Source organism: Gymnodraco acuticeps, unplaced genomic scaffold (genome assembly GCF_902827175.1).
Source record: "Gymnodraco acuticeps unplaced genomic scaffold, fGymAcu1.1, whole genome shotgun sequence".
Lineage (NCBI taxonomy): Eukaryota > Metazoa > Chordata > Actinopteri > Perciformes > Bathydraconidae > Gymnodraco > Gymnodraco acuticeps.
Window position 1 is genome coordinate 469,516 of NW_022992040.1, and position 25,059 is coordinate 494,574.

Consider the following 25,059-nt stretch of genomic DNA (forward strand, 5'->3'; position numbering starts at 1 on the left):
TAAGAAGAGTTTGCAACGACAAAGAACGCTGCTGGTGTGTTACTGTATATGTGTTTCCTTAACGTTTACACTTTAGACATCGACCAGTGGAACAAGGTAATTGAGCAGCTAGGCACTCCATCTCAGGATTTTCTAATGAAGCTGAACCAGTCAGTAAGAACGTACGTAGAAAACAGGCCACGCTATGCTGGGTACACCTTTGAGAAACTCTTCCCAGATGTGCTCTTCCCTGCCGACTCTGATCACAACAAACTCAAAGGTAGTGTGTTTTGTATTTACTATAGTCATATGACCTAATAGAACTACTTCACCAAATACATTTTTAGACTTGTGTTTATTTGCAGAGCTTCTTATGTATTTGATGTTTCTCCCCTCAGCGAGCCAAGCCAGAGATCTTTTATCCAAGATGTTGGTGATCGATGCCTCCAAGCGCATCTCCGTAGATGAGGCCCTGCAGCACCCCTACATTAACGTTTGGTACGACCCAGCCGAAGTGGAAGCGGTAAGTTGATCTCTGATCCTTAACTGAGTCATGCGATTTTTATTACATCACTTGATGTGGAAATTTGGCATCACTCTTGTGCCCCTGATCTGCCATTTAAGCTTTTCTCTCTTTCTCAGCCCATTCCAAAGATCCTAGATAAGCAGCTGGATGAGAGGGAGCATACCGTGGAGGAGTGGAAAGGTCGGACATCATGCTAAGACTCTTTCACACTGCACTCAACACTTCTCCCAGTCCGTTTTCAGCGTATTATTTACCCTCTGGCTTCTGAAGCAGCACAAGAATTACCTCACTCTGTAATCTGAGTGAATAGTCTGATAAAATACATTTATTCTGATGGATGTCAGTGTTGTTTTTGTACCTCGAAAATAGTTATATGTAGATAAATACATTTTAGTTTCAAGTTATTTACAAAACCAGCTGGTTAATTAAACATCTAACATGTTAATATGCAACTTTTAATCATTTATAAATCCAAGCTATTTTTTCATCAGCTCTGTAAACGTTAAACTCTATGATTATCTGTTTACAAATGGTGACGTGATCACGAAAAGCACAAAAATAAACCATGTCTAAAGAAATCCAGTGGGACAGCCAGTAAATGTGCAGATATGCAGTTGCTTGGTTGCCGACGTAGTTGCCCATGGAGATCTGTATCATCACTGTAGCTGCCAGAGGATGCATTGCATGATTTGAAATCCATTTTGAAGCCCCTCCGTTAGTGTTTTCCACTGTGGGGAACCTGATTCGGTGGCGCAAACAAGGACTTCAGATTGAAAAAACATATCCCTTTCAGTTGTGCTGCAGGATGAGCTCATCCTAACCCCTTCCTGGTATAATGACCCCTTACTTATTTTAAAAAGGGTCATGCCCGCAGAGCCTCTCCAAGTCAGAAACATGACGCTGATTGAACTGTGCAGTATGAAATACATTTTGTAGGCACATTTTAAAGAAGAGTATCACCTACACACGTCATTGATCTCTACCTGTTTCTCCTGTCCCACTTAACCTTCTCCTGTTCTGTCATTTGTAGTGCTAATTTATAAGGAAGTGAGTGAGTGGGAGGAGCATAAAAGAAATGGTGTGATAAGAGGCCAGCCTCCTCCTCTAGGTGAGTAATCTTTATAATTTGGTGATATAAGAAGCGTTGGGAAGAATGAACCAGTAAATAAATAGAAGCACACGATATAAGAAGGTTGATGTTAGCCTGAATGTGTTCTGGGTTCTGACGCTCAAATGTTAATACTTTTTTATTTTGTACAAAAGTTTCTGAATACATATATGATGGTAGGTTAAACCAATCTACATTATATCAAATCTGAGATTTCTAGACTTCTGGATATTGTTAAAGAATGATGTAAAGTCATTGGTTTTTTTAACCCTTCAATATTTCAGCTTAAAGTAAAGTGTATTACGGTCATGAAGAGGTGAAGTCTTTGGAGAATAAAGTCATTCATTTGGAATATTTTAAGAATGAAGCCATCATATTTTTCTAATAAAGTTGAAATATTGCTATAAAGCTCTGGTTATTTTCAAATAAAATCAAAATATTTCAGGACCAAGGTTGTCATATTTCCAGAATGTATGTTATGTTATTTAAGCTTCACATAATTTGACTTGCAAATGACCAACAATTTAAAATGACTGTTTTCATCTGTATGTGTGACTCAGCAGACGATGGCAGTTTCATGTTTTTTCAATCAAACCTATGTGGTGACGTGTGTTTTTCGCAGCACAGGTGCAGCAGTGATTGACAGCCCCCCTCAACCCACGTCATCCTCCTCTTCGGCCAACGATGTCTCGTCCATGTCCACAGAGCCCACTGACCCTAGCAGTGACCCCACCATCACCTCTGAAACAGACAGCAGTTTAGACAGCCACACCTCTCTGGGTGCGCTGGCCTGCTGCAGATAACACACGCATACAATCCACAAACACACACACACACCTACACAAAAAAACCAACCTTTCCTCATCAGTGTGTGTGATGGGAGAGGGTTTAGGCCAATGGAACTTCTCATGTTAGTTTGTAGAGCTGAGCTTTTAATGTACAGTTTGTTTTTATTTCCCCTCCCCCTATACTACTGTAAATGACTGTGGTTTGAAATTGTATCATTATAACTGTATTTTTGCTGCAAAGAAGAGAGTATGTTTTGATGTGAATCTGTGATGTATGTGATGGAAGAGAGGGATTCGACTGTACTTTACTCATTGCTGTTTTTTTGTGCTACTGCTACACAGTTGAAAACCACATTGTTAGCACTGCAATATTATGTTGAGTATATTTTTTGAATTGTTCATTTGGCATTTTTGTATTGTTTTGGGACATGTGAATGAATCTACACCAATTCTCTTTTTTAACAGTAGTCTATAGTGCACTTCATCTTGAATCAAAACGCAGATGAATGATTTTTTAAAAATATTTTCCCTCATCTTTCTTGTAGAAAGCGTCCTTTGGTGTATCCACCTTATTTCTTAGTATTACGTCACCTCTGATTGTGTGCATCTTGACAAGCAGTCAAATGGTCTATTTCCCTGACACTGAATTTCTTTTTTACTATAGCATACTGTTAACTGACTGTATTTAAACTTATGTAGGTAGATGTAACTTGTAGGTGATGGTCTGTTGGATGAGGAACAACAGGGTGAATGTAAGTGAATAGAAATGTTGCTTAGTGAGGAGCCAGTGATTACTGTTAGCACTGTAACAATTTAATATAGTCCACTCCACTGGCTAGAATGAGTTCTGTATTTGGGACTGTCACCAGAAAGTCTAAATCACTTTCAGACATTGGTCACAGCTGTCTGATATTTAACATGTTTAATTTAAGTGCCCTTACTCACTTCAATAATTTTTCAGTCCTCTTTGTTGCAGATGCTCCTCTCTTCTGTGGTGCGTCTTTCTGAGTTCTACCTCACATGCACACATGTTTTTTGAAGATGCATTATGTATATCACGGCACACATCATTGGAAAGAACACAAGATCCATATTTTTTCTTTATTTGCGTTATTTATTTATTTATTTCAAGCTAGGAGGCGTCTATTGTATGTAATGTACATTTAATTCAGAACTACTATTTATATGCATTTTGTTTCATTTTTTGTTTGTTTTTCTGTGCAATATACTTCATAGATTAATATAGTCAGTGATTGATCTGTACATTTTACTGGAAATGTATGTATGTTTTCTGAGGCTCAGGAAACTGCTACTTGCCATGGTAACCTTTGGATGTATATGATGGCTCAAATTCCCAACCTGTCCCTTTGCTCTTTTCATAGTTGGGCACTCCAGGCAGTGACCCATAGCATCAGCTCCCAGAATGCACTTTGGGGATTGTGACGCATGTCCTTACCCCTTTCTAGGCCACATCTCAACTGACTGTTGTGACTTCCTGTTTTTGTCATTTTCCTCTTCTCCATTTCCTCAAAAATAGAAAAAGATAGAATAGAATACGCATGAGTTTTCTCTGAGCAAATCTGGCTTTAGTGCAGGTACATTTAGAGGAAAGATGGGAATTCGGCACCACTGGGATGATGTTGCAGTCTTCTGATGGGTTGGCCAAATACTGATAGCAAAGAGCTAACCTGTTGTAGTGTGTTTAGATCAGGCCAGTTATGTAAAGTTAAGCCTTTTGATCTGAAATTGCCTCACTAACAGACCAATTATATACATCAGAAATGGAAACTGTCTACCTTCAACTCCAACAAATAAAAGAGTTGAATTTTTAACGTCTCATTGTTCTTTATTTTAATGTCAAGTAAATGTTTCTCTCATGAGTTCTAATGGGAAATGAGGAGGTTGTGCATGGGAAGACTACCTCATATCATCAGAAAAGCCTTTTTTTGTTGCTGTTTTACAAACTTCGATAATACATATGAAGCTACATGACCTACAGTGTATAATAAGGAATTCTGCGGAATGATAAAATGCTTGCTTTGTCCAGAGGAGTTCTCGTTTGGCACCGGCACTGATCAGTGTAGGCACAAGACGGCTGTACTAAACAGGACACGATGGCAAGTAGTACTGCACTAGAGGTATTTGGTCTTCAAAGCTTTGGGGCTTACTGGTCTTCCAAGTAATCTAGCTCCTCCTCTTATGGACCAGATGAAGGCAGGTTGGTCTGGGCTAGGTGGTCCGTGTTGCTCCTGTGGTCAGATCTCCAAGGGTTTCGAAGAACTCCTCCATCTCTTTCTGCAGGAGGTTGTTTCGGTTCTCTGCGTCTTGATGTGCCCTCTCCGAGTTCCTGAGTCGGATCTCAAGCATTTGAAACTTCTTCTTCTCCTGGTCCAGCTCCTCCTCGAGGCGGTTGACTTGGGACTGGTACTTAGAACAAGACTCCTCCAACCTCAAAGAAGAGAAGAAGAAGAAGAAGAAGAAGAAGTCATAAATAACAACACATGCTGGTTTATTTTTAAAATAAAATATCAGTGATTTATACTTACTTTCGAATGCAGGTTTCGTAGCTCGTCCTCTGTTTCTTCAGCTCCTGCTTGAGGTCAGTTAGCATGTTGGCGAGACCTTCATTTGTTCCTGTAATATCATCCTCAGTACCGCTTACAGTGTTATTTAGAGTACTTGTACTGTCCTTCACCTCTGCAGGGCTCTCTTTACCCTGTTCTAATATTACTGCTTTTTCTCTTCCCTTTGGCTCGGCCAATGAGATCTCAAAGGACGTCCAGATGGAGGTGTCAGCAGGCAGGCTCAGACTGGAGGGGGCAACATTGTCATAGGCAGACAGTCTGTGGGATTGGTGGAGGCCTCTGTGAGACAGGGGTGTCTGAAGGCAGTCTTCATCAGAGTCTCTCTGTGTGTCCTTAAGAGGGAGAGTGGTCTCTTTCAGTGAGAGGGTTGAATCCTTCAGGGTGTCTTTGAGTCTTTCACCAGATGAGGTGGTGCGCCTGTGAACTCGGAGGGACGACAGGCCATTCATCAGCCAGTTGCTCCCACCAGCTGCTGACACATCCCCTGCAGACCCCCCTATTTTCCCCCTTTGCACCCCAGATGCTGTCCCCCCTTTGAGGGAGCACCTCCACGTGGGCAGGGCTTTAGACTGTTTACTGGGGCTCATAGCTACTTCATTTTCACCTTTCCCTTCAGTTTTACCATCTGCTTTTTCATCCCCTTTCACTTCTGTCTCACCCTTTGTCTTTTCTTCAATCTGACCATCCTCAACCTTTTCTGATGTTGTAATTGGGCTTGGTGCAGTTGGCTTACTTTCTGTTGAAGGGGTGGAAGATCGGCGTTCCTCTTCAGGGGTTTTGGAAGATGGGGGGTCATTGTTTTGTTGTGAGAGCCATTCTGCTTTGCCCCGTTGTGTCGGACTCTGCTGAGGCTTTGGGGGAATCTTGGTCTCAGTTTCCGGCTGCTCCCTTTGGTAAAGTTGTGTGTATTCACTGATCAGCACAGTCATGAGGTGCTGCACCTGGGAACTTCCTGTTTACAATGACAAATTACACACTTGCTTGACATTGTTCATGACATTATAAATATTGATTGTGAAGCAAGCTAGTGTCACACGCTGCAGGTAAACATGTATTGGCATTATCACCAACCCTCCATCATGGTAACTGGATCCTCCACTCTGGGCCGAAGGATATTGGGTCCAAACACAGTGGCCAGATTCTGAACACTCATCTTATTCTCATTGGAGTGAGATTGAACCTCATCCAGAAACCTAAACCAGGAAGAACCAGAACGTATTAAAAAGATCATGCCACATCAATAAACCACTCATTCTTTCTTTCTAGAAAAATGCAAGGCTGGTGTGTGGGTTTAGCTGATGGTATTTAAATATGCGCAGAAGGCAGAGAAGACAGGAAATTATTCACACTCAGAGTCAATCAATGATGCCACTCCGCTGATGACGAGGATGTGGGTGTAATGAATGACATTTCTTTTGTATGACAGACATCTTCAATCAAACAGTGAACAGGACATAGCAGCAGGAACAAAACACTTCATAGTCACATCAGTGAGGAATACACTTCCGCCAACATGACCATTTGTACATTATTAGCTCACCCTGTGTTACCTTGTACTTGTAAGACTTTGTTTTTCTAGCATGCTTCCACAGTAACAGAAACCAACATTGAGAACATACTCGAGTAAAATTGTATCCACGATTGCTACCTCACAAAATCATTTGAACTAAAATCATACTTTTAAAACACACAAGCCCCCATTTACTTCAGTGCATCATGCATTTTCTCTAGTTTTAGTATCTTTGTTCATAGTGGAATATTTAACAAAAAAAAAATTAAGGTAACACTGCATGCATTATTGATATAAAAATGGTCATGTAAGGGGTGAAGTATTCCTTTAACAGCTACTGATATCAGACAACAAGACAGTATTGACTTACTTGCAGATGTATGTAAGGAGGTTGTAGTTGACCTGAGGAAGGGATTTCACTTGTTTGCCAAGCTCTATGATACCCTTAAACATACATAAGTCAAGTTTAATGCCAAGGCAACAGTTTGGAAATCAAGCAATACATTGTTAAGTAGACATGTAACTACCATTGCTTTGTCCTTGGTAAGAATCTGAGCACAAGATAGAAACTGTGTGTATTTCGGGAATGGGATTATAGGCTCCGGAAGCTCCCGTATGTACAGCTTTAGCAGTGATGCCACTGTGTGGACATCTGTGGTACTGTAAAACACAGAGAGAGGGGACATAGATTAACAAATTATATCCAGCATGGATTATAAATTGGCATGCAGCTGTATATAAAATGCCCTCTCCCACTGCATCACCTGTCAAACACTGGCTTCTCGCCACGGTCGAAGGCATCCTGCAGCTCTCGAACATGATTGGTCTGTCCGGGGGCCCTGAAAAGGCCCTCCTCTTTGAGCCCATGTTCACGTATGAAACACGCACACTGTTCCACCAGCAAAGGGACCGGTCGCTGCGCTCCACACTGAGCCTCGTATAACATTGTCTCCTCTAGGTGCTGCCCGAAGACACCTGCAGCCATACAGAAAATGAACACCAATCATTAACCGCTCAGAAAGTTCTCTTAGGTGTACCCAAGAAGTCCAGTCTTTAAAGCATTAATAGTTGATTTGCTTTATTATTGTAAGTAAGTGTTGTATGTGGACATGTGTTTTTGTGTGTATGCCATTGCTGTAGGGAGAACATTTAGTACTCTAAGTACAATTTGGTTATTGAAGATGACTTAAGTATCCGTGTTATGTTATTTTATGGATGGAATATTTTACTTGTTATTGTATCCGATTCCACCACATTTATTTGATAGCTTTTAAAATACAACACATTATAAAAAACTTGTGGTTTTCCAAGATTTTGGAATTCTGATGTTATACATTGCTTTATTGGTACTTAAAGAAAATAATCTGGATACGTTTTAAGAACACACCTCCTCCAAGTGGAGCCCATATGACTCTACGTATGGCCCTGACCCAATCCTCCATGTCACTCTGGGAGTTGGCCATCAGCAGGAATGATTCGTGGCTTACTCCTGTTCGATCCTTTTCTCCAGCCCCCCCTGAAAACACAGACATATTTCATTACTTTCTGGATCAATAGGACAGAACGACAACTCAAAGCCTTCGTGCTGTGTGGATTCATACACAGAACCACATTTAAATATACTTTGCGGTTCACATAAAGTGAATCATCTGTAAAAAAGTCAATTCTCCCAACTAGAACTATCAGTATTTTCAATAACCTTATTAGCTCCAGCACCCCTGTCAAGTACAAAGACGCAGCCATGCAGCTCTGCCTCACCGCCTCTGGCTGTCCACAGCTTGACATTACCCAGATGGACATTTTGGTTTGACATTTTAGTGTATTTCAGTTTAGCTTTAATAGGGATATGTGAAATCCTCTCCCTTTAGGGGGTTTTGGGAAGAGGTGGAAGCACAGATGAAGATAAAAGCATCAAACCGGCTATTTAAAAAACTATGCTATACTTTGTTTGTACTGATGAAAACCTTATGACTACTTTCCAAAAGATAAGGACATTTGTGTATTTGGTAGGGGTTACTCTGGAGGGTATATATCAAAACCTGCATTCATTAATAAGTCCTTCACTCTCCTGCATGGTGTGTTGTGTGTGTGAGAAATGACCCAGAAAGAGCAGTGTTCCCTGTGGACAGCAGAAAATGCACCATGGCTCTTTTTCTTTTCTCCTTCCATCCAGATCCTTTACCTCAGCATATTTTCAGCTGTAACATCAGTGTATTTCATCATTTTACCTCATTTACATGTACAGTTTGTGTGAAGATGCACACAAACATGCACACTCACAAAAAAGCCACATACATAATCAAAAACAATAACTGCAACAGACAATTATTATAGGCAGTGCCACTATGCAGCACTGCAGTAGCTGCTAAATCTGCTGACATTCATGTATTTCTAAACACAGGTAATGTGTAAAGTAAAGCCATAGAGGGAAATTTATGCAATACTTTCATCATTTCAATTGGCTTTCAAAAGTACCTCAATACAGTGGTGTTACAGTGTTTCTACAATGCATTAACCAAGCCTCCAAGCTAATACTTACTACCATTTTAAATGGAAATCCCATCCTCAGGATAAACTTTCATGGTGTAAGTCAACCTGGTAATGGCCCATGTTGAGCCCTTAAAAGAACGGATGCTTTCAGGTGAACCTCTGTTGATATAACCTTAGACGCTTTTCCGTGACAGACAGAGAAACTACTATTAAAGCCAGTATTTAAGCAAAAAGGCTCATATCTTTTAAATCTTTACATCTCCATCCAAGTACAACATTTCTTTCTCTGGCCTTTGATCTTTCTGCTGTACATACTGTCCATGGTTCTGAGTCATCATGCCAACCATGCGCTGTCAAGTGCAGATATGAATTAAGCTGTTGTTGAATCCTTGAGACACATGGCCATGGAAATCAAATCTTTTCTGCTGTTTTGCAAATGTTATGCATGCGTTACAGCTTGTGACTTATATTGATTTACTTCTATTTTCCATCCATCACTTTGATTCGGGGCCAACACAGTTTACTCAGAGGATATGGCATGCTGTATTTACAGTATGATCCCAATTTCAAGCAACACAGAGACATACTTCCTGCGATTAACGGAACACTTGGTATTGGGATAATGTTCTAGTGGTTGTGGAAATGCACTGATGTTGAAGTATTTGGGGATTTATCACATTATAAACACTGAAAACTCAAAATGTGTTCAAGTTTTGTACTGGTGGGAGATGTATAAAATATATAAGATGTGCTTTATACACAATTTTAACAAAACAAAAAAGTGTTTGTCTGTGACCCTTTAACAAAAGGTGTAGAGTCACTTGAACAAGACTCACGCACTTCCTTACAAGCAGAGTTGTCACCATGCCAACTCACCTGGAACAATTTCAAAAGGGTGGCGACCAGGCTCGTCCTGATTGGCAGGGAGCTCATTGACCTGACTGCACTGAAGAGGAATACAACCCTGCAGGAGAAAGGAGAGAAAGGTGTGAGAGAGGCAGAGAGAAAGACAGACTGACAGATGGGCAGGCAGGAGGAAAACACCTGTATCAACAGAACTCGTGGGCCAAACAGGATATAGATGAGTGGTTCTGGACTTATGTGAAGTGCATGTTAAACATTGTAGAGTTCTGAATACACTGAGCTCTGGGCATCCGTCCAAAAGAGGGATGTAATGATGATGGAGGGAGAGATGACTCAGGGAAACATCTCTTCATCCCTCTGCTGCTTCCTGTACTGTACATCCTTCCAGCATATAGGGGGTCAATGGTCACTTACTAAGTGCTAATAGCAGAACCACAGGGCAGCTTGTTACCACATTATCAGTGTGTGTCAGGGCAATCACAACATACTATGACTTTAATGGAGAGTGTGGGGGGTCTTAAGGGTTTGAATGAATATTTCTCCAACTATAGTATACGGCACCAACACATATACCGATTAGAGCATGTCGCTTTTAAACTCAGTGATGCATAATGCAGAAAACTCCTTCATTTTACTTGAGGACTACAACATGTATTTTGTCGCCTGCTTTAAAAGAATCAATAAGCTATTTTCAGAGTCAGGGAACACACGGTGGATCAACTGGCCCTTGGGGAAATAATCAGATAAATTCATGAAGCTTGAATATGCATCACGCTTCTAACCAATATGATTAGAAACACAAGGCAGTGCAGCCTCTTAGGAAAACAGGTGTCACCAGGTAACTGTCTTGTGAATGTGTTATTTAGTGAATGTCACCTGTGCCTTGGTTTCATCCTGGTCCTTGTAGAAATACAGAGCTTCATTCCTCAGGACAAACCAACGCAGCTGCCAGTTTTTCATGATGCTCCGCTGCCTTTTTAGCCATCCTGCCTTCAGTGTTTTCTCCTGATCCAGAGGAGAGCAGGGCCTGGAGATCCGAGATAACTCTCCAAGCACCATGCTCTTAGACCGTGCTGCATGGACACACACATAGAGATAAAGAGACAGAAAGGAGAGTGTGAAGGATTACCGGCATCAGAATGAGAAGGAGACAGCGAGAAATAAAGATAGAGAGAGTTACATTAAGACAGAAAATATCCTTTCTTTTGTTTTGATATTATTCTAAAATAATTCACCCATTGACAATCCTGGATCATTATTCAGAGAAGTCTCTCTTGGATACAGCTAAGCCCACAGGCTTTACCATGCATCCAGATTTCCTCTTAAGTCAATCTACAGGGGCATGGCCTCCATTTTGCAGTGAATACATCCTGCTTTAAGATCAAATCCATCTGTCTATTCCATTACATTTCATCATGTGTTTCAGATATTATTAAAGGCATATATCATTTCCATTGCGGTATGGAGAGGAGTTTTGTTTGGATCAGGCTGCGCTTTAACTGCTACAGAATGATTATAAGCATGGATTATATGTTAGCATATAGGTGCTAAATGTATAGAGAATAAACAGTGACAGTGGAGCGATCCATGGGGAGTCATGGGGAGGGAGAGAGAGAGAGAGAGAGGGGGAAGAGAGATAAACACAAGGCAGGAGGAGAGGAGAGTAAAATCAATGACTTATTTTTTCTTGTTAATTGCATCTTGCTTTCTGCTGAGGACAGCAGGGAAGGTATCTGCAAGGGCCTCGACTCAAATCTATCTCCTGTTTCATCTCTCTCTCTGCTTATCAGCTATAGCTCTATGTCTGGTTTCTCCATTTTATTTCTCTCCTTTCTGAATGTCCTTCATTTGCAGAGTCATGATTGCTGGAAAGAGACCACGTGAAACAGTCATTAATAAGACTGTATGACAGCAGGAGTAGGCGCAGCAGGATCGAATAATGTGGCAAGATGTGGTCATATACTGTTAATCTTTAAGAGGAACAACACCTGAGAGAGGAACTTGTTTTTTAGTTTACTGTCAGCTCAAGATTATTGGTTGTACAATGACCAAACTGTTATCTTTAATTGATGTACTGTTTAATTAAAGTGCATTACATCAAAGGTATCCTTTACTAACTCTTACCATACCACAATACAATGATACTCAATGACAAGTCAAAGTGCCAAAAAACATTTGAAAAAATTAACTTAAAAGTAAAATCAAAAGAAAATTGCTCCTATTGGTGTTTCACAGTACTAAGCTTATAGCTGTTAGCTACTGATGAATGAATATGTTGGCAATATAATACTGTTGGCTGAGGTAGAGCTGATTTGAACTGAGTTATATACTTTGGGTAGGTTAATCTGTAACAGTGCATAATATTTTATAAAAGGAAAATCATATGTTAGTAAAAATCTTAACCAAATAAATCCACTGGAGTAAATATGTATCTTTGAATTGTAACGAAATAGTAGTAGTAGTTATAGTAGTAGAAGTAGTAGTAGTCGTATAATTGGTAGTAGTAGTAGTAGTAGTAGTAGTAGTAGTAGTAGTAGTAGTAGTAGTAGTATGAAGTAAAGCATAACATTGGAATACTTCAGTTATGTACATTGTCTACAATGTGTACTTAGTATCTAATTAAATGTGCTTTGTGACCTCCATTGCAATATCAAAAGTGAATACTCATTATTATTTTACAGCAGAAAAACGGGCCCAGTCAGTGTTACATTATATTACATGAATTATTAAGGATACATTACTGTAGCATTTTGCTGTAATGCATATCTGAAGTGGATACAAATTAAACTACTTTATTTACTGTTGGGCAATTAAATCTATTACACTGCTTCCCAATTTCAGATCATTATAGTTTTGATTATACACTTCTTATATCGTAAAGATGTCAAATGCATAGAAAAAAGCTGTTTATACCTCTGAAATGTAATAACACGGATGGCCTTCAGTGTAATACCTTACAATTGTACTCTGCTTGAATTGAGGTACGATGGTACATTGATTCACCATAGGTATTAACTTTTGGATATTCAATCCAAATGCTTTCTTACTACCAGAAAATTAATTACGTAATTAATTGGTATAATTAATCTTATTAGACTTTAACAAGTAGTTAGATCATTACATATCGTTTCCAACACAGATCCTAATGTTTTTAACTAACATATAAATGAGACCAGAATAATATTTTGCAATATTTACAATGATCTTGGTGTTGTATCAGTTTGAACAGGGTCTCTCTAAGGATATCATGAGGAAAAGGATTTAATGGTTTACAAACAACTTCCCGTAAGAGTCTACGACTGCTTCAGGATTCTGCTCTAGTATCTAAGCTTAAGTGCAGATCCAGCGCTGTGATGCTCTGTGATGCTGCATAAAAGGGTCAGAGCAGAGCAGAGCAGAGCTGGGAATCTAATCAAAGGAGGATACCATTACAGCAAATTAGAGATGGCAAGTGCACAAAACGTGGCAAGAAAACTGAAGCGGCTGCAATCTCCAACTGTGTTCATGAAGGAGAACGAAAAGCCATTTCTCCCATCACAACACACACACACACACACACACACACACACACACACACACACACACACACACACACACACACACACACACACACACACACACACACACACACACACACTAACGTATGGGTTATTGAAGCTGCTGCTAGCTAATATACTTCAAGGAGATCAGAGCCCTCTCAATACAAACAATACTGGTCCGTTTACAGGAGATAAGTTGCCAGCTGTCACGACTCCCCAAGCACGCACGCATAGCAACAACCAACTAGAAGTATTAACTCAGGATAATCTCAGTGCAAGGAGTAGTTCCTGTAATTTACTGCTTCATTATTTATCTTCACGCAGTCATGTGAGAGGCATGTATATGTGCCCTCCCAACTTCAGCGGTCACCAGCGGCTTTTATCCGGCGTTAGGGGAACTATGTTTGACAATCAGCTGTTGTGACTTACAGGAGTGGAGAGCCCTGCATTCCTCTCACCACCTCTGATCTGGAGTCCCCTTTCAAAACCACGGCAAGCTAACACACTAAACAAATACAGACGTAGTCACAGGTGTGAACAGGTCAGGATGCAGACCATTGTTAGGTAGGTGAGGGAGGATTATCCTTACAGCAGCCATGTTCACCACAACCATAGTATCTCCTTCTCTGAATCAGGACGGCATGATCAAGTCACACGCATGATTACATCACTCTGTAGTAGAGCATGTTAACTGAGTGAGTTGTACATGGAAGATAAAGCCTCAACACTTCAGAACATGCAGAAAAACTCAGGTCATTACTGATAATAATAGTCACTGGGATGCTAAATGACACCAATGCTACTAATATGGCGCTGCTCCACCTTTCTGATGTTATTATCATGGAAAGCACTGACAATATTGATGTCACATTATTAAAAAGACAGCAGGAGCTCAATAAAGATGAATGGGGAGACAAGGAGAAAGGGAGAGAAAGAGATGGATTGGAGAGAGAAAAAAAGCCTAAGAGAAATAGAGATGGAGGGATGGAGAAAGGGGAGGAGGGACTGTGCTTACCCCGGCGTGCCTGTTTTATCTTGGGGCTCAGCATGGTTACCGTTGCTGTGCTGCTCCCTCTCACAGAGACATGACTGCATCCCTCTGTTCACACACTATTCCTCAAACACACACGAACTCACTCACACACACACACACACATACACACACACATACAGAGCCTCTCGCTGCTGCCTCGCCCTGTTACTCCTCATCCTCCGAGCATCTCTCTCCCCGGCTCACTGTCTTGCACTTGGACCCTGTCTCCTTCTGATTTTACACACACACAGAGACACACAAACACACACACACACACTTAACCACACAATCTCCACTTCCTCCCCTCCTTTCTTTCTTCTCACTCCCCCTGTCTGTCCCACTGGCCAGCGTACTGTTGTTCTCACATACCTAGAGCCCTGCCCACTCTCCCTCTCTCGCTCCCTCTCCTCAGCTATGCGTCTCTCTGCCTTCTGCTGCACACTCTCCATATCAATTTCTCACCGTATATAAATATGTCTGGCTGTATGTCCTCTGTCTTGTCACCCATTTATTTACATCGCTCCACAGTCTCCACCATCCCTTCAGCTGTTTGCTCATGAAGATTTGATTATGGTCTCTTCTGTACCTGAAGTACAACCTCAGATCAATACATTTGATTTACTGACACCATTTATACCACTAAATGTTTGATGCAGAGTAAGTGTCCAAGTCTTGGTATTGTCAGTACCAATAATCCATGGCAGATGTTTGATACATACTGTATGGTATGTTTAAAACTGACAAAACTCCACTGTTCATATTTAGTACCCCGACTCATTCAGGCTAAGATTTATTGTCTGAGGAGAAATGCCACACTACTCAGTCACTCAGCAATCTGTGCGATGAAAGCCACAGCACTCAAGGGTGTGATGTTCTTGTTCCTATTCAGCCTGAAAGGGTTGCAGCGGATGTGTTAAAGCAGATAAATGCTGCAGTTCAAAAGGCTGGATGAGAATTAAAAAATGCAGTACGTGGACACTGCTGACTGAGCTTTCTCCACTGAAAAAATAACCTACTCAGCTTGCACATAACCATCAATGACAAATAGTCATGGTCATACATCTCATGATAAAGGCTTTGTAAAGGAGTAGCGTATAGAGTATTCTTTACATTTTCAGAATTTAAAGAGCTCGTACCCTGACAGATAGATATATAGCAATGGTGTAGAGACCAATATAGCATACAATTATAGCACACATGTTTATTAGAGCTCAGAAAGTGGGATCAAAAGCAACACAATTGATCGCCACCTTGCTTGACACATTATAATTGTTTCAAAAACAAACTTAAAAATAACTTTACCTGCCCATTCCTTTGGTTTGCCGATGGTCGAAGTCCTGGATGGTTTCATGGCGGTGAACCCGCTGCACAGTGTATCCCTCTCCACTGGGGCCATTTCTAGCCTCAACACACACAGACACACTCAGGGTCTGAACAATGGCAATACTGACATCTCAGTCCTCTGCTTATTTGATAATCACTAAGAATCAAATCATATGACATTCACAAACCCAAAGAGAATTGGGGCCACTATGGCTGCCATTAGTAACACAACAATGACGCGCGCCTGAAATATGCTGATGTGAACAGACTCAGAAGGAAGGAAATAAAGACAGTCATGGTAGTATTACTTGCCATGTCATCTCGGATTGGCAGACCAGACGACTCAGAATCTGGAGCCAGACCCTCTGTGCTGCACAAGAAAGGCTCACTCAGTCCCGAGCAGCTGCTGTGGTAGGTACTGCTTTATAGAGAAATAAAATGTTCTCCCACTGTCCTCCTCTTCTGGATTTACCAGTCCGTCTCTCACCAGGGAAGTGAGCTGCCTTGATGGAGAAGTGAAAACTGCTGACTTCTGTTTAAACAACATTATGAGTTTCTCCTTCAGATGTTGATACCGTCCATTTTTCAGGCAACACAGTGAAATTCAATGCTCTGTCTGATAGGGATTTGATGTATCACTACCAACCGTGTGTGATAAAAGGCTTTGATGTTGAAAAGTCAATTAAAGTATCTAAGTACATTAACTCAAGCTGTAAACTTTTTTGACATACTTGAACTTAACTATTTCAACTTTTCCTTGTACTTTTTCCTTCACTACCTTCATTTATTTATGTTTAACAAAGGAAATGGGTTAGGCTAACATTATATGATGCACTACTTTATTACTAATCAACTGAGGAGTAGGCAAAGTATCTGAAAGTATCTTATGAAGACTTTTACTATTCACATGAATTAAAAGATAATCATTTGTTTTTTAAATGTTTTTAATGGCAGATATTCGTGATGTATTTAATCAAGCATATTTTTCATACACCATAAAAAACCGTCATGGCACAAATGAGGTTTCATACTGGAAATCAAAAGAAACTGTGAAACCACAGATACATTATGTTAGAACATATAAAATGTATTGGTATATTAACAAGTGGCAGCCAGTTATACAATACAATAACACTGATCCAGTAAAAGCACTCACAGGCTTACATGCACTCACTACAGCAGACACTACATAATTTTGTGTGACGTAGCCACTCACAAAGTCCAGACACACCAGCCTCTGAGGGGTGTGGGGAACATCATCTATAATCTTGATATAGGGTCCTGAGGGACACAAAGGAAATGAGTGTGTTTAATTGAAAGCATGAAAAGATCTCATTAGTGAGAGCAGAGGAAGTGTCATGGCTCAGATGACTGGGAGCAGGTCAGAGAGGTAATGACATTATGTGAGGAACAAAGTCTAACAGTGCCCCTGATATTAACCATTATCACTAGCTAATCACAGGACCTGCTAAAGTTATGAGAGCTGTGAATGATGCTTTACACCATTGGGCAATTTTATTCAACATAACATAACAATCATTCATTCTGAGGCGTTCCCTGCTAAAACACAGTTTCGGAAGTATGCAGTTTTCACAGTACAATGTAAACCAACAAGTTAATTGTTATCTTAAAAGTATTCAGTGAGGTCTCTAAAACTAGATGAACATCTAAACTCTAAGGGCTAGTTATTCCCTTTAAGGACAAACCTGCCAACAAATCTACACTAAAGCCTTTTGTGAATTTAAATAGATCATTGTGATATAAGCTTGTTTTACATTCAAGTACAACATGATATGGCATTACGGAGCCATTTATTCTAAAGAGGACATTATCAAGGTTGAATGCGCACAAGTGTCGCTGTAAACTCAGAAGCAAGTGAGCGATGTAATGAGATAGCACAGTACAAACTGACAGTTTTAAATGTCTATGGAAGTTTTGTCCTCTCTCATTAGTCCGCTTCCCACCCGTCTTCGACCCTCCAGCAGAAATGACAGCACTATAGGCCAGCGCTGCGCTAGTGACCGCTGTTTTACTGAGCTTTCACTCTGTCCAAAGTAGGTAGTTGTTCCAGAGGAAACAGCATCAAACTGCTCTATGAGTAGCCATACCTCCCAAAGCAGCGTCACTGCATTCATAACCATCAGGGACACGACCCAGAACTCATCCCCTAACAATGTAAACCACGATGACCAGAGGTGGAAGCCGTCGTACTTCATTTCATACAGGTAACTTGTTGCCGTGGAAACAAAAAGAAGGTGGGCCATCAACATGGAGAGAATGAATAAGACGAAGAGGCGGTGGTTACCACGGCCGATGCAGCGGTTGAGGAACAGGCAGTGGTGGTCGTAGTCTGTGATGCACACGTCACACAGCTTGCAGTGTTTAGTGTAGTCAGGCTGGAATAACTACAGTACGAGGAGAGGAAAGACAGGGTGGGGAGGGGAGAGAAACATAGTTATTATATGATGTACCTTCATCTCTAGAGAATGTTGCATCCTAAACTTTATCAGAAACCTTTTTAAAAAGCATGGCACAGATTTGTGCTTCATTCCAACATTTTAGACAAATGTTGTATATTGTTGTTATGGAAATCAATTGGCAGAGAACTAATGACCATACACGTTGTATCCCATTTAATTACGAAGCCCAAAGGCCCAAAGTCACATCATTATTGAATTAAGACATCTGAGCTGTTTGGAGAAACACACCAAGGCAAGATGTGCTTGGTGTACATTTCTGTAACATCCTGCTGTCTCTGCATATTGTATTTCCTGTTTTATTTTGAAAGACAAACCACTCCTTTTGCTTTAGTTCCTGCTCTGGTATGTCCAATGTCCTTGACTATCCTCCTATCATTAGCTGGGGTTATTGCTGCTAGATTAGGCAGCCCCCCTGTAACTCTGGCCAGGATGGTCAAAATCTGAATTTTTTTTACTTAGTATCTGTTTTTTGATATTGTGACTCCCTGTCTGGATTTATCAACATGGTTTGGGCTGACCGCCTGGATATTACTTCCTGGTTCTACAGTAAATGTCTTTTTTGACTTTGTGTCTGTCTCTGCTTTTAAGTCTCTGTTGACCTCAAAACCGTTACATATTTTTGATCTAGACTGAAACGTATAACTACATGCATAGATACATATTGGGGCATAGGCAATATATCATGGCTCTCCCTGATCTATGACCAGTGTGAATGTCTTACCTCACAGTATGGACAGAACCTGTGAGGGCTCTCGTTGTTCTCCACCAGGTCAGCGATACAGGAGAACCGAGTATCTGCGTCTGCTCTTTCCAGTGTTCCAGGGTCCTGAGTCAGGATCTTACAGAACAAACCCAGGACAAGGGAGAAGTGCACCATTGACAGGTTGACCAGATTACTGGCCGGCCACACACATTCAAAAGGTTAAGGATGAACACTTTTATTATGCAAAATCCTTGATTACATTTTAGAATTTACTGTATATGTTTTGGAAAGCTAGAAAACTAGGAGGGTACTATCATGTTGACAGATTTCATAATAAAGCTTGTCCAAAATAAATATATATTCTTTAGGGACTACAAGTGTGTTTATAAATTAACACAAATTGTTGCACTTTAAATATTCATTGAATATGAATGAAACTGAGATTGTACGCTATTGATGGGTAGTTTAGTACAAACTATCACTATTGAAATACGTCTCACAGAACAAAATGTTGGTCACAATGTTGGCACCATAATATTTATCCTGCAGGAATTTTTAAATTAAGGACGACATTTTAAAGCTAAAGCACCAAAGACAGAACTGCATCCCAACCACCATTGAGAACGTTTTGTCATACTTCTAGCAGGACAAGAAATAATACAAATATAAATAGGCATGAGACTCAACTTGAAACATTTGTTAAGGATATTAGGCATTATTCTTCCATAGAAGCAGACAAGGGAATGAATCAAGCCAGCTATGAGTGTTCCCAGGTAGACCGGGTTAGCTAGCCTAGAAGAAAAACAGATGGAGATATAACAAAGAATATGTATACTTAGTGATTCATATTTTATCATTAAAACCATTTTTGTCAAACCTTTGGTATGTGGTCATGCGGTGGAACTGTGTGAAGATGCTTCGGGCCAGCCAGGGGAAGAGCAACGTGCATGTTATCCCCCCATAGCCTCGCAACACAGTCGCTATTATCAGGATGGTAGCTCCACTTAGGGTTGGAAATGACAGTGTCCAGCAATACAAAGCTGGTGAGAGAAGAAACAAAAACAACAACACATAAATACACACACAGCCCATGTTACAGTGCCATTATGAGCATGATCATAGTCAGCATCCTTGTTTTCATTGCTAAATACATGATCAAATGTACACATTAATATTCACCATTGGACTCTTTGGGCTTGTGGTATTTTGGCTCCCTCATGTACCGAATGAGTAGCTTGTTGAGTTGCTGATGTCTAGAGAAAAGCAATACATTAAGCAACATCAGGATCCCAGGAGAAAGAAGTCATCACGAAATGCGAACATACTGGAGATCTACTGCAGTACTGAGGAGTGTAACTATCACATGCAGTGGTTGGAAGGTAGTCAGTGATTTTGCAGAGATTTCTAGAGACAGCAGGCTCACCTAAATGTTTTCCCCTGTCTGCTGAGATCCAGTGGTGTGAGGCCGCTGTTGTTCTTCAGATGGAGCATCCAACAACCGGATCTCTGCATTAGTGTCCAACACACCTCCACACCGCCATGCTCTGCTGCAACATGGAGCGCTGTCGCTCCCTGCTGGTCAACTGCATCCACTGCACACCTCTGAGACACAAACAGAGGGTTGGGCTGCACAGTTGCTATAGTATATCTGCTCTTGACCCAGATTCACAAAAGCATCTGCAGAAAAGATTGATGTATATTTTGTCATTGTAAATGTTAATCGTACTGTAAATGTGTGGGATTGAGGACCAAAATAATGAGCTAAAATAGACTAAAAGCAGCTAACATTTGAGTAAAGTCACAGTACATTGTTGCATGGTAATCATCAGTGGGCGACACAGCAATAGCTACCCTTCCAAATCCTCTTTATGTGACTCAGTTAAACATATATATATATATATATATATATTCTAAATATAGCTTTAAAAATGTAAGACCGAGTTTTATGGTTTGTTGAATGAAGCATGTAGGTTAGTGATAATGCAAAGACTATAGCATACCTGGTCTCTGAGCAAATAACGGACCAGCTCAGTGTTGCCTGTGGATGAAGCCAGGTGAAGGGGTGTCACATGGTACATGTCTGTGTCTGAGAATCGGAACATTCCTGTCTCCAACAAAAATTGCACTGCAACACTAGGAAAGATAACCAACTGTTAGTGCAGGATGACTATGAAGCAGACAAAAACCACTAAGTGTGACATGTTTCCTCTACTCACATGCTGCCTCCAGAGACTGCATGATGCAGTGATGTTTTTTGCTGCAGGTCTATGAGGCGCAAATCAGCTCCAAACTGCATCATTAGGTGTATGATAAAGATGTTCCCCTGCCTAATAGAAGTCAAACAATTTTAATCACACCGTATCAAGCACAGAAGAAAATGCATTCAACTCACATCACATTATTGTCAACGTGAGGATCCAGGCATGTTTTTTTAACATTAGACACCTAAATTAACAACTCACCTGCAGGCAAAATGAAAGGGTGTCTGTCCTGCGTTAGAATTCAGGTTAGGGTCAGCTCCATTATTAAGGAAAAAGTCAACCAAAGCACGGTTACCATTGAGGGCAGCGTAGTGGAGCGGGCTGAAACCACCCCAGCCTGGAAGAAGAGAAACACAGTTAGATTTGCAGGTATACAACATAAGCCTGGCATTAAAGCACAGCCTGTCAGCCTGTTGATCCTTGAAACCCTGGGGTCAGAGTTTGGGTTCCTTTTGGCACAATGTGACTTTGTGCAGTGTTATTAAATGATCTGTCCATTTAGATATGTGCTTGACCATCTCACAGGGGAGCTGCAGCATGGTTAGGTTTCCCTTTGGTTGGGATTGTGACAAAGGTGTGAGTTAAAGACATTTGACCTAGGTATACAGTAGGCAAGGCAAAATTATTTATCACCTTTCAACACAAGGCAATTCAAAGTATTTTACCAACATTTAAAAAATGAATAGCATTAAGAAATAGTGGAGCAAACAAGACACATTATAAAATGGCATTCAAAATCATCAGTCTTTAAAAAGCAAAGAGAATACAATACACATAAAACAAGCCAATATATGAAAAACATTAAGAGCAAATAATGTGCTCCCACACATTCATGCGGCTTGCTATTCTTGGACCCCATCATTAGTCACTTCATTCAATAACAAAAGGTATTTTAGTATTTCTACTATCAAGTATAGCATGTTTATCTCTTGGAAATCAATGTCATCAGCAGTTTTCTGGCTTTAAAATGGGGGAAATCAGGAAATACGATCGGATCAGTGACAGTTACAGGCTAATAACTGTAGGCTACACACAGGCTCACAGGAGCACAGAAGGAAACGGTGGCCTGTAGTTTCACACATATATGACGTTGATAAAAACAACAACACTGACCAGATCTTTGTTTATCTTATTGCAACTTACCTTGTTCCTTGAGAATTGATCGGTCATTTTCAACGAACTGTATACACTGTTCAATACTTCCCGTCTGTATACAGTCAAATATGTCTCCATCGCCATCCGAGTAGATAGGGATAGGATCCATTATGATGATGGGTGGACAGAGACGGCCTACTGTCACTTCCGCCGACTGCAAACGTCAACGGAAACACAAATCAGCTCTTGGGACGAAGCGCTACAATATCATAATGTAAAGTGAGAAGGTATATCATCTTTCGCTGCAGAGTAACGGGAATCTTTCATTGTGCTAAACTGATTGAGGCAGACCACGCCCTGGACACCTAATTGGCCGCATCAGGTCACATGGCCTTTGATGTCAGCGCGTCAACAAAACACGTGGTTCCTATAAATACGGTGTCTGCAGAGAGGATCTGGTAACGCCAAAAGTTTATTACTAGGGTTTCAGTGTCTGAGCATTGGAATGTTGATACAGGCATTTGCAGACTGTTTATACATGTTGTTTTGAAGCGTAACATTAGGTTTGGAAACTAACAATGTAGGACATTCATTTAAATAGGCTAGGTATTATTAATGTATTTTAGCACAGCGAGACTTTAACCTGCAGTGCAGAGACTGATAGCGACACCGACTGAAATGAGAGGACTTTTTTACCCCGGCGGGAAAAACGACATCGTATCAATTGCACCTTCTGTCAGCTTATTAAAGTTTGTTAACACTTTAGAAATATGATGCTACGACTTAGCTACAGCTCTGTCAAAGCATACGTTATCGACTTGAGACAACACTAGGCAGGGCCTGCAGCCCTATCTCTTTAAACTACAGCCTGCAGAGGGAATACAGTGGCTTGAAGGCAATAACGCGCCGACGTGCTCGTGTCAGTGTGGCTTCAATTTCAGCAGGTGAAGGTAATTCCTTTGTTTCGGGTGGGGTATCTACGTTAAAGAGTAAAATGGCAAGTGTATTGTGATGTTTCCTTATTGTAATTAAAATGTCTTTCCTCTTTTTCTGTAGATAGCCTATGTTGAATTTTATCTCTAGGATTCAGTAGTTTCAATTCAATTAATGTTTTCCTTACATTTTAGACCCACCTAGAATTTCCATACGCCACATATGCCCAGGAATTTGGAAAACAACCGATAGTGCTAACTTAATTTATACAATTAACTACATCGGTATTTGGGGTCCTACCAAAATGTCTTCAGTAAACAAAAGGCCATTTGTACTCTAATTGAGCAGTTTTTTCCTTTGTGGGACACACTTTTCTTTATGTCTGCTGTCTCTATATGTGTATGCTATTTAAACCCACAAGATGGCGCCGTTTAGCAAGTTATTTCAGCACTGGTTTTATTTGTGTTCTGTCAATAGAAACACTGTAGTTGCCCAATCTCAGTGCAGTAACCCTAAACAAGCATTGAAACCACACTGACACACAATAGATGGTTACCTTGGTTAGTATGATTACATGACCATTAGGTCAACCAAATGTAAAACAAAGAAAAAGTTTGGGTGTTTTCTAATGTTTTTAAAAGTGCGTTTACCTTTTTATAATAGTCATATAGACCTGACAGTAATTATTAGAAGAAAAACACAATTAGTTGTTCATTCTTTCACTTGCAAATCAAAGCCTTTATTCTCTGTTTATTACAAGTGGTGTTGACCTGGCTTCTTTGGTGAATCATGGGATCCCGTCACTTTGATTCATACCATTCCAGTCTAACATGACATATCTATAAAAAGAAAAGGCACTGGTGAGAGGGCCCCATCCAACAGGCTGAACAACACTTTTTCACTTCTGCTTCTCTAAGGAAGTAAGAAAGCACATGACCTGCGCCAGCTGATCTGAGTTGCTCTGCTTGTTCAAAGTTCAGTCAGCTTGGTGCAGATTAGTGAGGGGCGGGTAGTTTTACAGAAGGGTCTGCCAGCACAGTCAAACCAAAGTCATGTTTTATCAGGTCTTTGCTTGTCTTTCCTTCTGACACGGGAACAGCGAACAACACAAGGATGACAGCGTTCTCTTGGAGCTAGGAAATTCCCAGATGGCTCTCACACAAGTACAGGTAAGACTATGTGTTAAGTTTCTTTTAAAAATGCTATAAAGGTGGCTGAAGTGTTACTGTAACAGTATTTGTGTATTTCACACTGTAATACTTTATTGTATATCATTGTCAATATATGATTATGTGTTGCTGGTACATTTCACAAGCCACTTGTGACTGGATGAATTTGCACCTTCTTGCCATGGGTCTCTCTTACACACTCACATGAGAAAACCTCAAAGTATTAATGAATTTCTCTGGAATGTGAACTCCCTTTTCCTTTACTTACCATCATAACCGATTCAACTGGCTCTGGCTAATCAGTTTAGCAGTCTGCCTCTACTAATGCCACTCATTGTTCACCATGTGTGTTTGACTTAACAGAAAGTACCTAAAGTAGTATCACTGCAATGAGAAAACACTGCTCTAGCCAAAGCCTCAGTCATAGAGTAACATGTCTCCAAGGGAGCAGCTTTGTGAACAAGATAAATTGTATTGCAATCACAATATAAGGGACAACTGATATGGACAGAACCTCCTTTATCAGTGTCACAATTATTTTTTGTAAGAATCAAATCAAGTTTTATTTATATAGCACATTTATAAACTATTTTTGGTCGAGCCAAAGTGCTGTACATATAATAAAAATAGCCTGCAGTAGAGACATTTTACAGCTAATACAACAGCACAGATT

General features: G+C 40.5%; 4 protein-coding genes across 19 annotated transcripts in view; 2 read left to right on the forward strand and 2 right to left on the reverse strand.

Moving 5' to 3' along the window:
• The window catches only part of mapk8a (mitogen-activated protein kinase 8a), a 12,535-nt gene extending 8,305 nt beyond the window's left edge, over nucleotides 1-4,230 (forward strand). For 5 of the 6 annotated variants that reach the window (XM_034201822.1, XM_034201820.1, XM_034201819.1 and 2 more), the window contains exons 8-12: nucleotides 77-259; nucleotides 378-502; nucleotides 622-685; nucleotides 1,536-1,613; nucleotides 2,241-4,230. In XM_034201822.1, coding sequence (XP_034057713.1) covers nucleotides 77-259; nucleotides 378-502; nucleotides 622-685; nucleotides 1,536-1,613; nucleotides 2,241-2,416 — 626 coding nt within the window. In that variant the 3' untranslated portion in view covers nucleotides 2,417-4,230. Of the gene's footprint in view, nucleotides 1-76; nucleotides 260-377; nucleotides 503-621; nucleotides 686-1,535; nucleotides 1,614-2,235 lie in introns of all 6 variants that reach the window. The other variant, XM_034201824.1, reaches the window with a different exon arrangement.
• arhgap22 (Rho GTPase activating protein 22) lies at nucleotides 3,495-16,278 on the reverse strand. 5 transcript variants are annotated; one of them, XM_034201815.1, is made up of 11 exons: nucleotides 16,058-16,278; nucleotides 15,725-15,820; nucleotides 10,727-10,923; nucleotides 9,863-9,950; nucleotides 7,884-8,012; nucleotides 7,261-7,471; nucleotides 7,024-7,156; nucleotides 6,867-6,940; nucleotides 6,058-6,179; nucleotides 4,948-5,938; nucleotides 3,495-4,850 (listed from the first exon to the last, which is right to left on the reverse strand). In XM_034201815.1, exons 2-11 carry the CDS (start codon nucleotides 15,816-15,818, stop codon nucleotides 4,631-4,633), a joined length of 2,259 nt encoding a protein of 752 aa, XP_034057706.1. In that variant the 5' UTR covers nucleotides 15,819-15,820; nucleotides 16,058-16,278; the 3' UTR covers nucleotides 3,495-4,630. The 5 variants fall into 5 exon arrangements, with proteins under 5 accessions (XP_034057706.1, XP_034057704.1, XP_034057707.1 ...); XM_034201813.1 differs by having other exon boundaries at nucleotides 16,054-16,245; XM_034201816.1 differs by having other exon boundaries at nucleotides 15,725-15,825; nucleotides 16,054-16,245.
• Nucleotides 16,279-16,671: 393 nt separating this feature from the next.
• si:ch211-223a10.1 (palmitoyltransferase ZDHHC13) lies at nucleotides 16,672-22,646 on the reverse strand. Of its 2 annotated transcripts, XM_034201757.1 has the most exons (11): nucleotides 22,333-22,646; nucleotides 21,391-21,526; nucleotides 21,145-21,255; nucleotides 20,929-21,061; nucleotides 20,352-20,530; nucleotides 20,108-20,181; nucleotides 19,806-19,968; nucleotides 19,638-19,720; nucleotides 18,947-19,137; nucleotides 18,051-18,150; nucleotides 16,672-17,026 (listed from the first exon to the last, which is right to left on the reverse strand). In XM_034201757.1, exons 1-11 carry the CDS (start codon nucleotides 22,451-22,453, stop codon nucleotides 16,812-16,814), a joined length of 1,506 nt encoding a protein of 501 aa, XP_034057648.1. In that variant the 5' UTR covers nucleotides 22,454-22,646; the 3' UTR covers nucleotides 16,672-16,811. The 2 variants fall into 2 exon arrangements, with proteins under 2 accessions (XP_034057648.1, XP_034057647.1); XM_034201756.1 differs by having other exon boundaries at nucleotides 16,672-18,150.
• Nucleotides 22,647-22,737: 91 nt separating this feature from the next.
• Nucleotides 22,738-25,059, forward strand: part of wdfy4 (WDFY family member 4) — a 42,176-nt gene continuing 39,854 nt past the window's right edge. For 2 of the 6 annotated variants that reach the window (XM_034201754.1, XM_034201755.1), the window contains exon 1: nucleotides 24,202-24,386. In XM_034201754.1, the coding sequence (XP_034057645.1) occupies nucleotides 24,366-24,386 (21 nt within the window). In that variant the 5' untranslated portion in view covers nucleotides 24,202-24,365. Of the gene's footprint in view, nucleotides 23,235-24,201; nucleotides 24,387-25,059 lie in introns of those variants that run through there. The other 4 variants (XM_034201752.1, XM_034201750.1, XM_034201751.1 and 1 more) reach the window with 4 other exon arrangements.

Bases quoted from the DNA above. Each gene is read 5' to 3' on its own strand.
- arhgap22 (XM_034201813.1), bottom strand. The intron at 8,013-9,862 runs GTGAGTTGGCAT...CTGTGTTTTCAG, and splicing joins CCCTTTTGAAATTGTTCCAG to GGGGGGCTGGAGAAAAGGAT. The intron at 6,941-7,023 runs GTAGTTACATGT...TGTATGTTTAAG, and splicing joins TTACCAAGGACAAAGCAATG to GGTATCATAGAGCTTGGCAA.
- si:ch211-223a10.1 (XM_034201756.1), bottom strand. From the start codon at position 22,453: ATGGATCCTATCCCTATCTACTCGGATGGCGATGGAGACATATTTGAC. The intron at 19,969-20,107 runs GTGAATATTAAT...TTCTCTCACCAG, and splicing joins CAAGCCCAAAGAGTCCAATG to CTTTGTATTGCTGGACACTG. The intron at 19,721-19,805 runs GTTTGACAAAAA...TTTTTCTTCTAG, and splicing joins CGCATGACCACATACCAAAG to GCTAGCTAACCCGGTCTACC.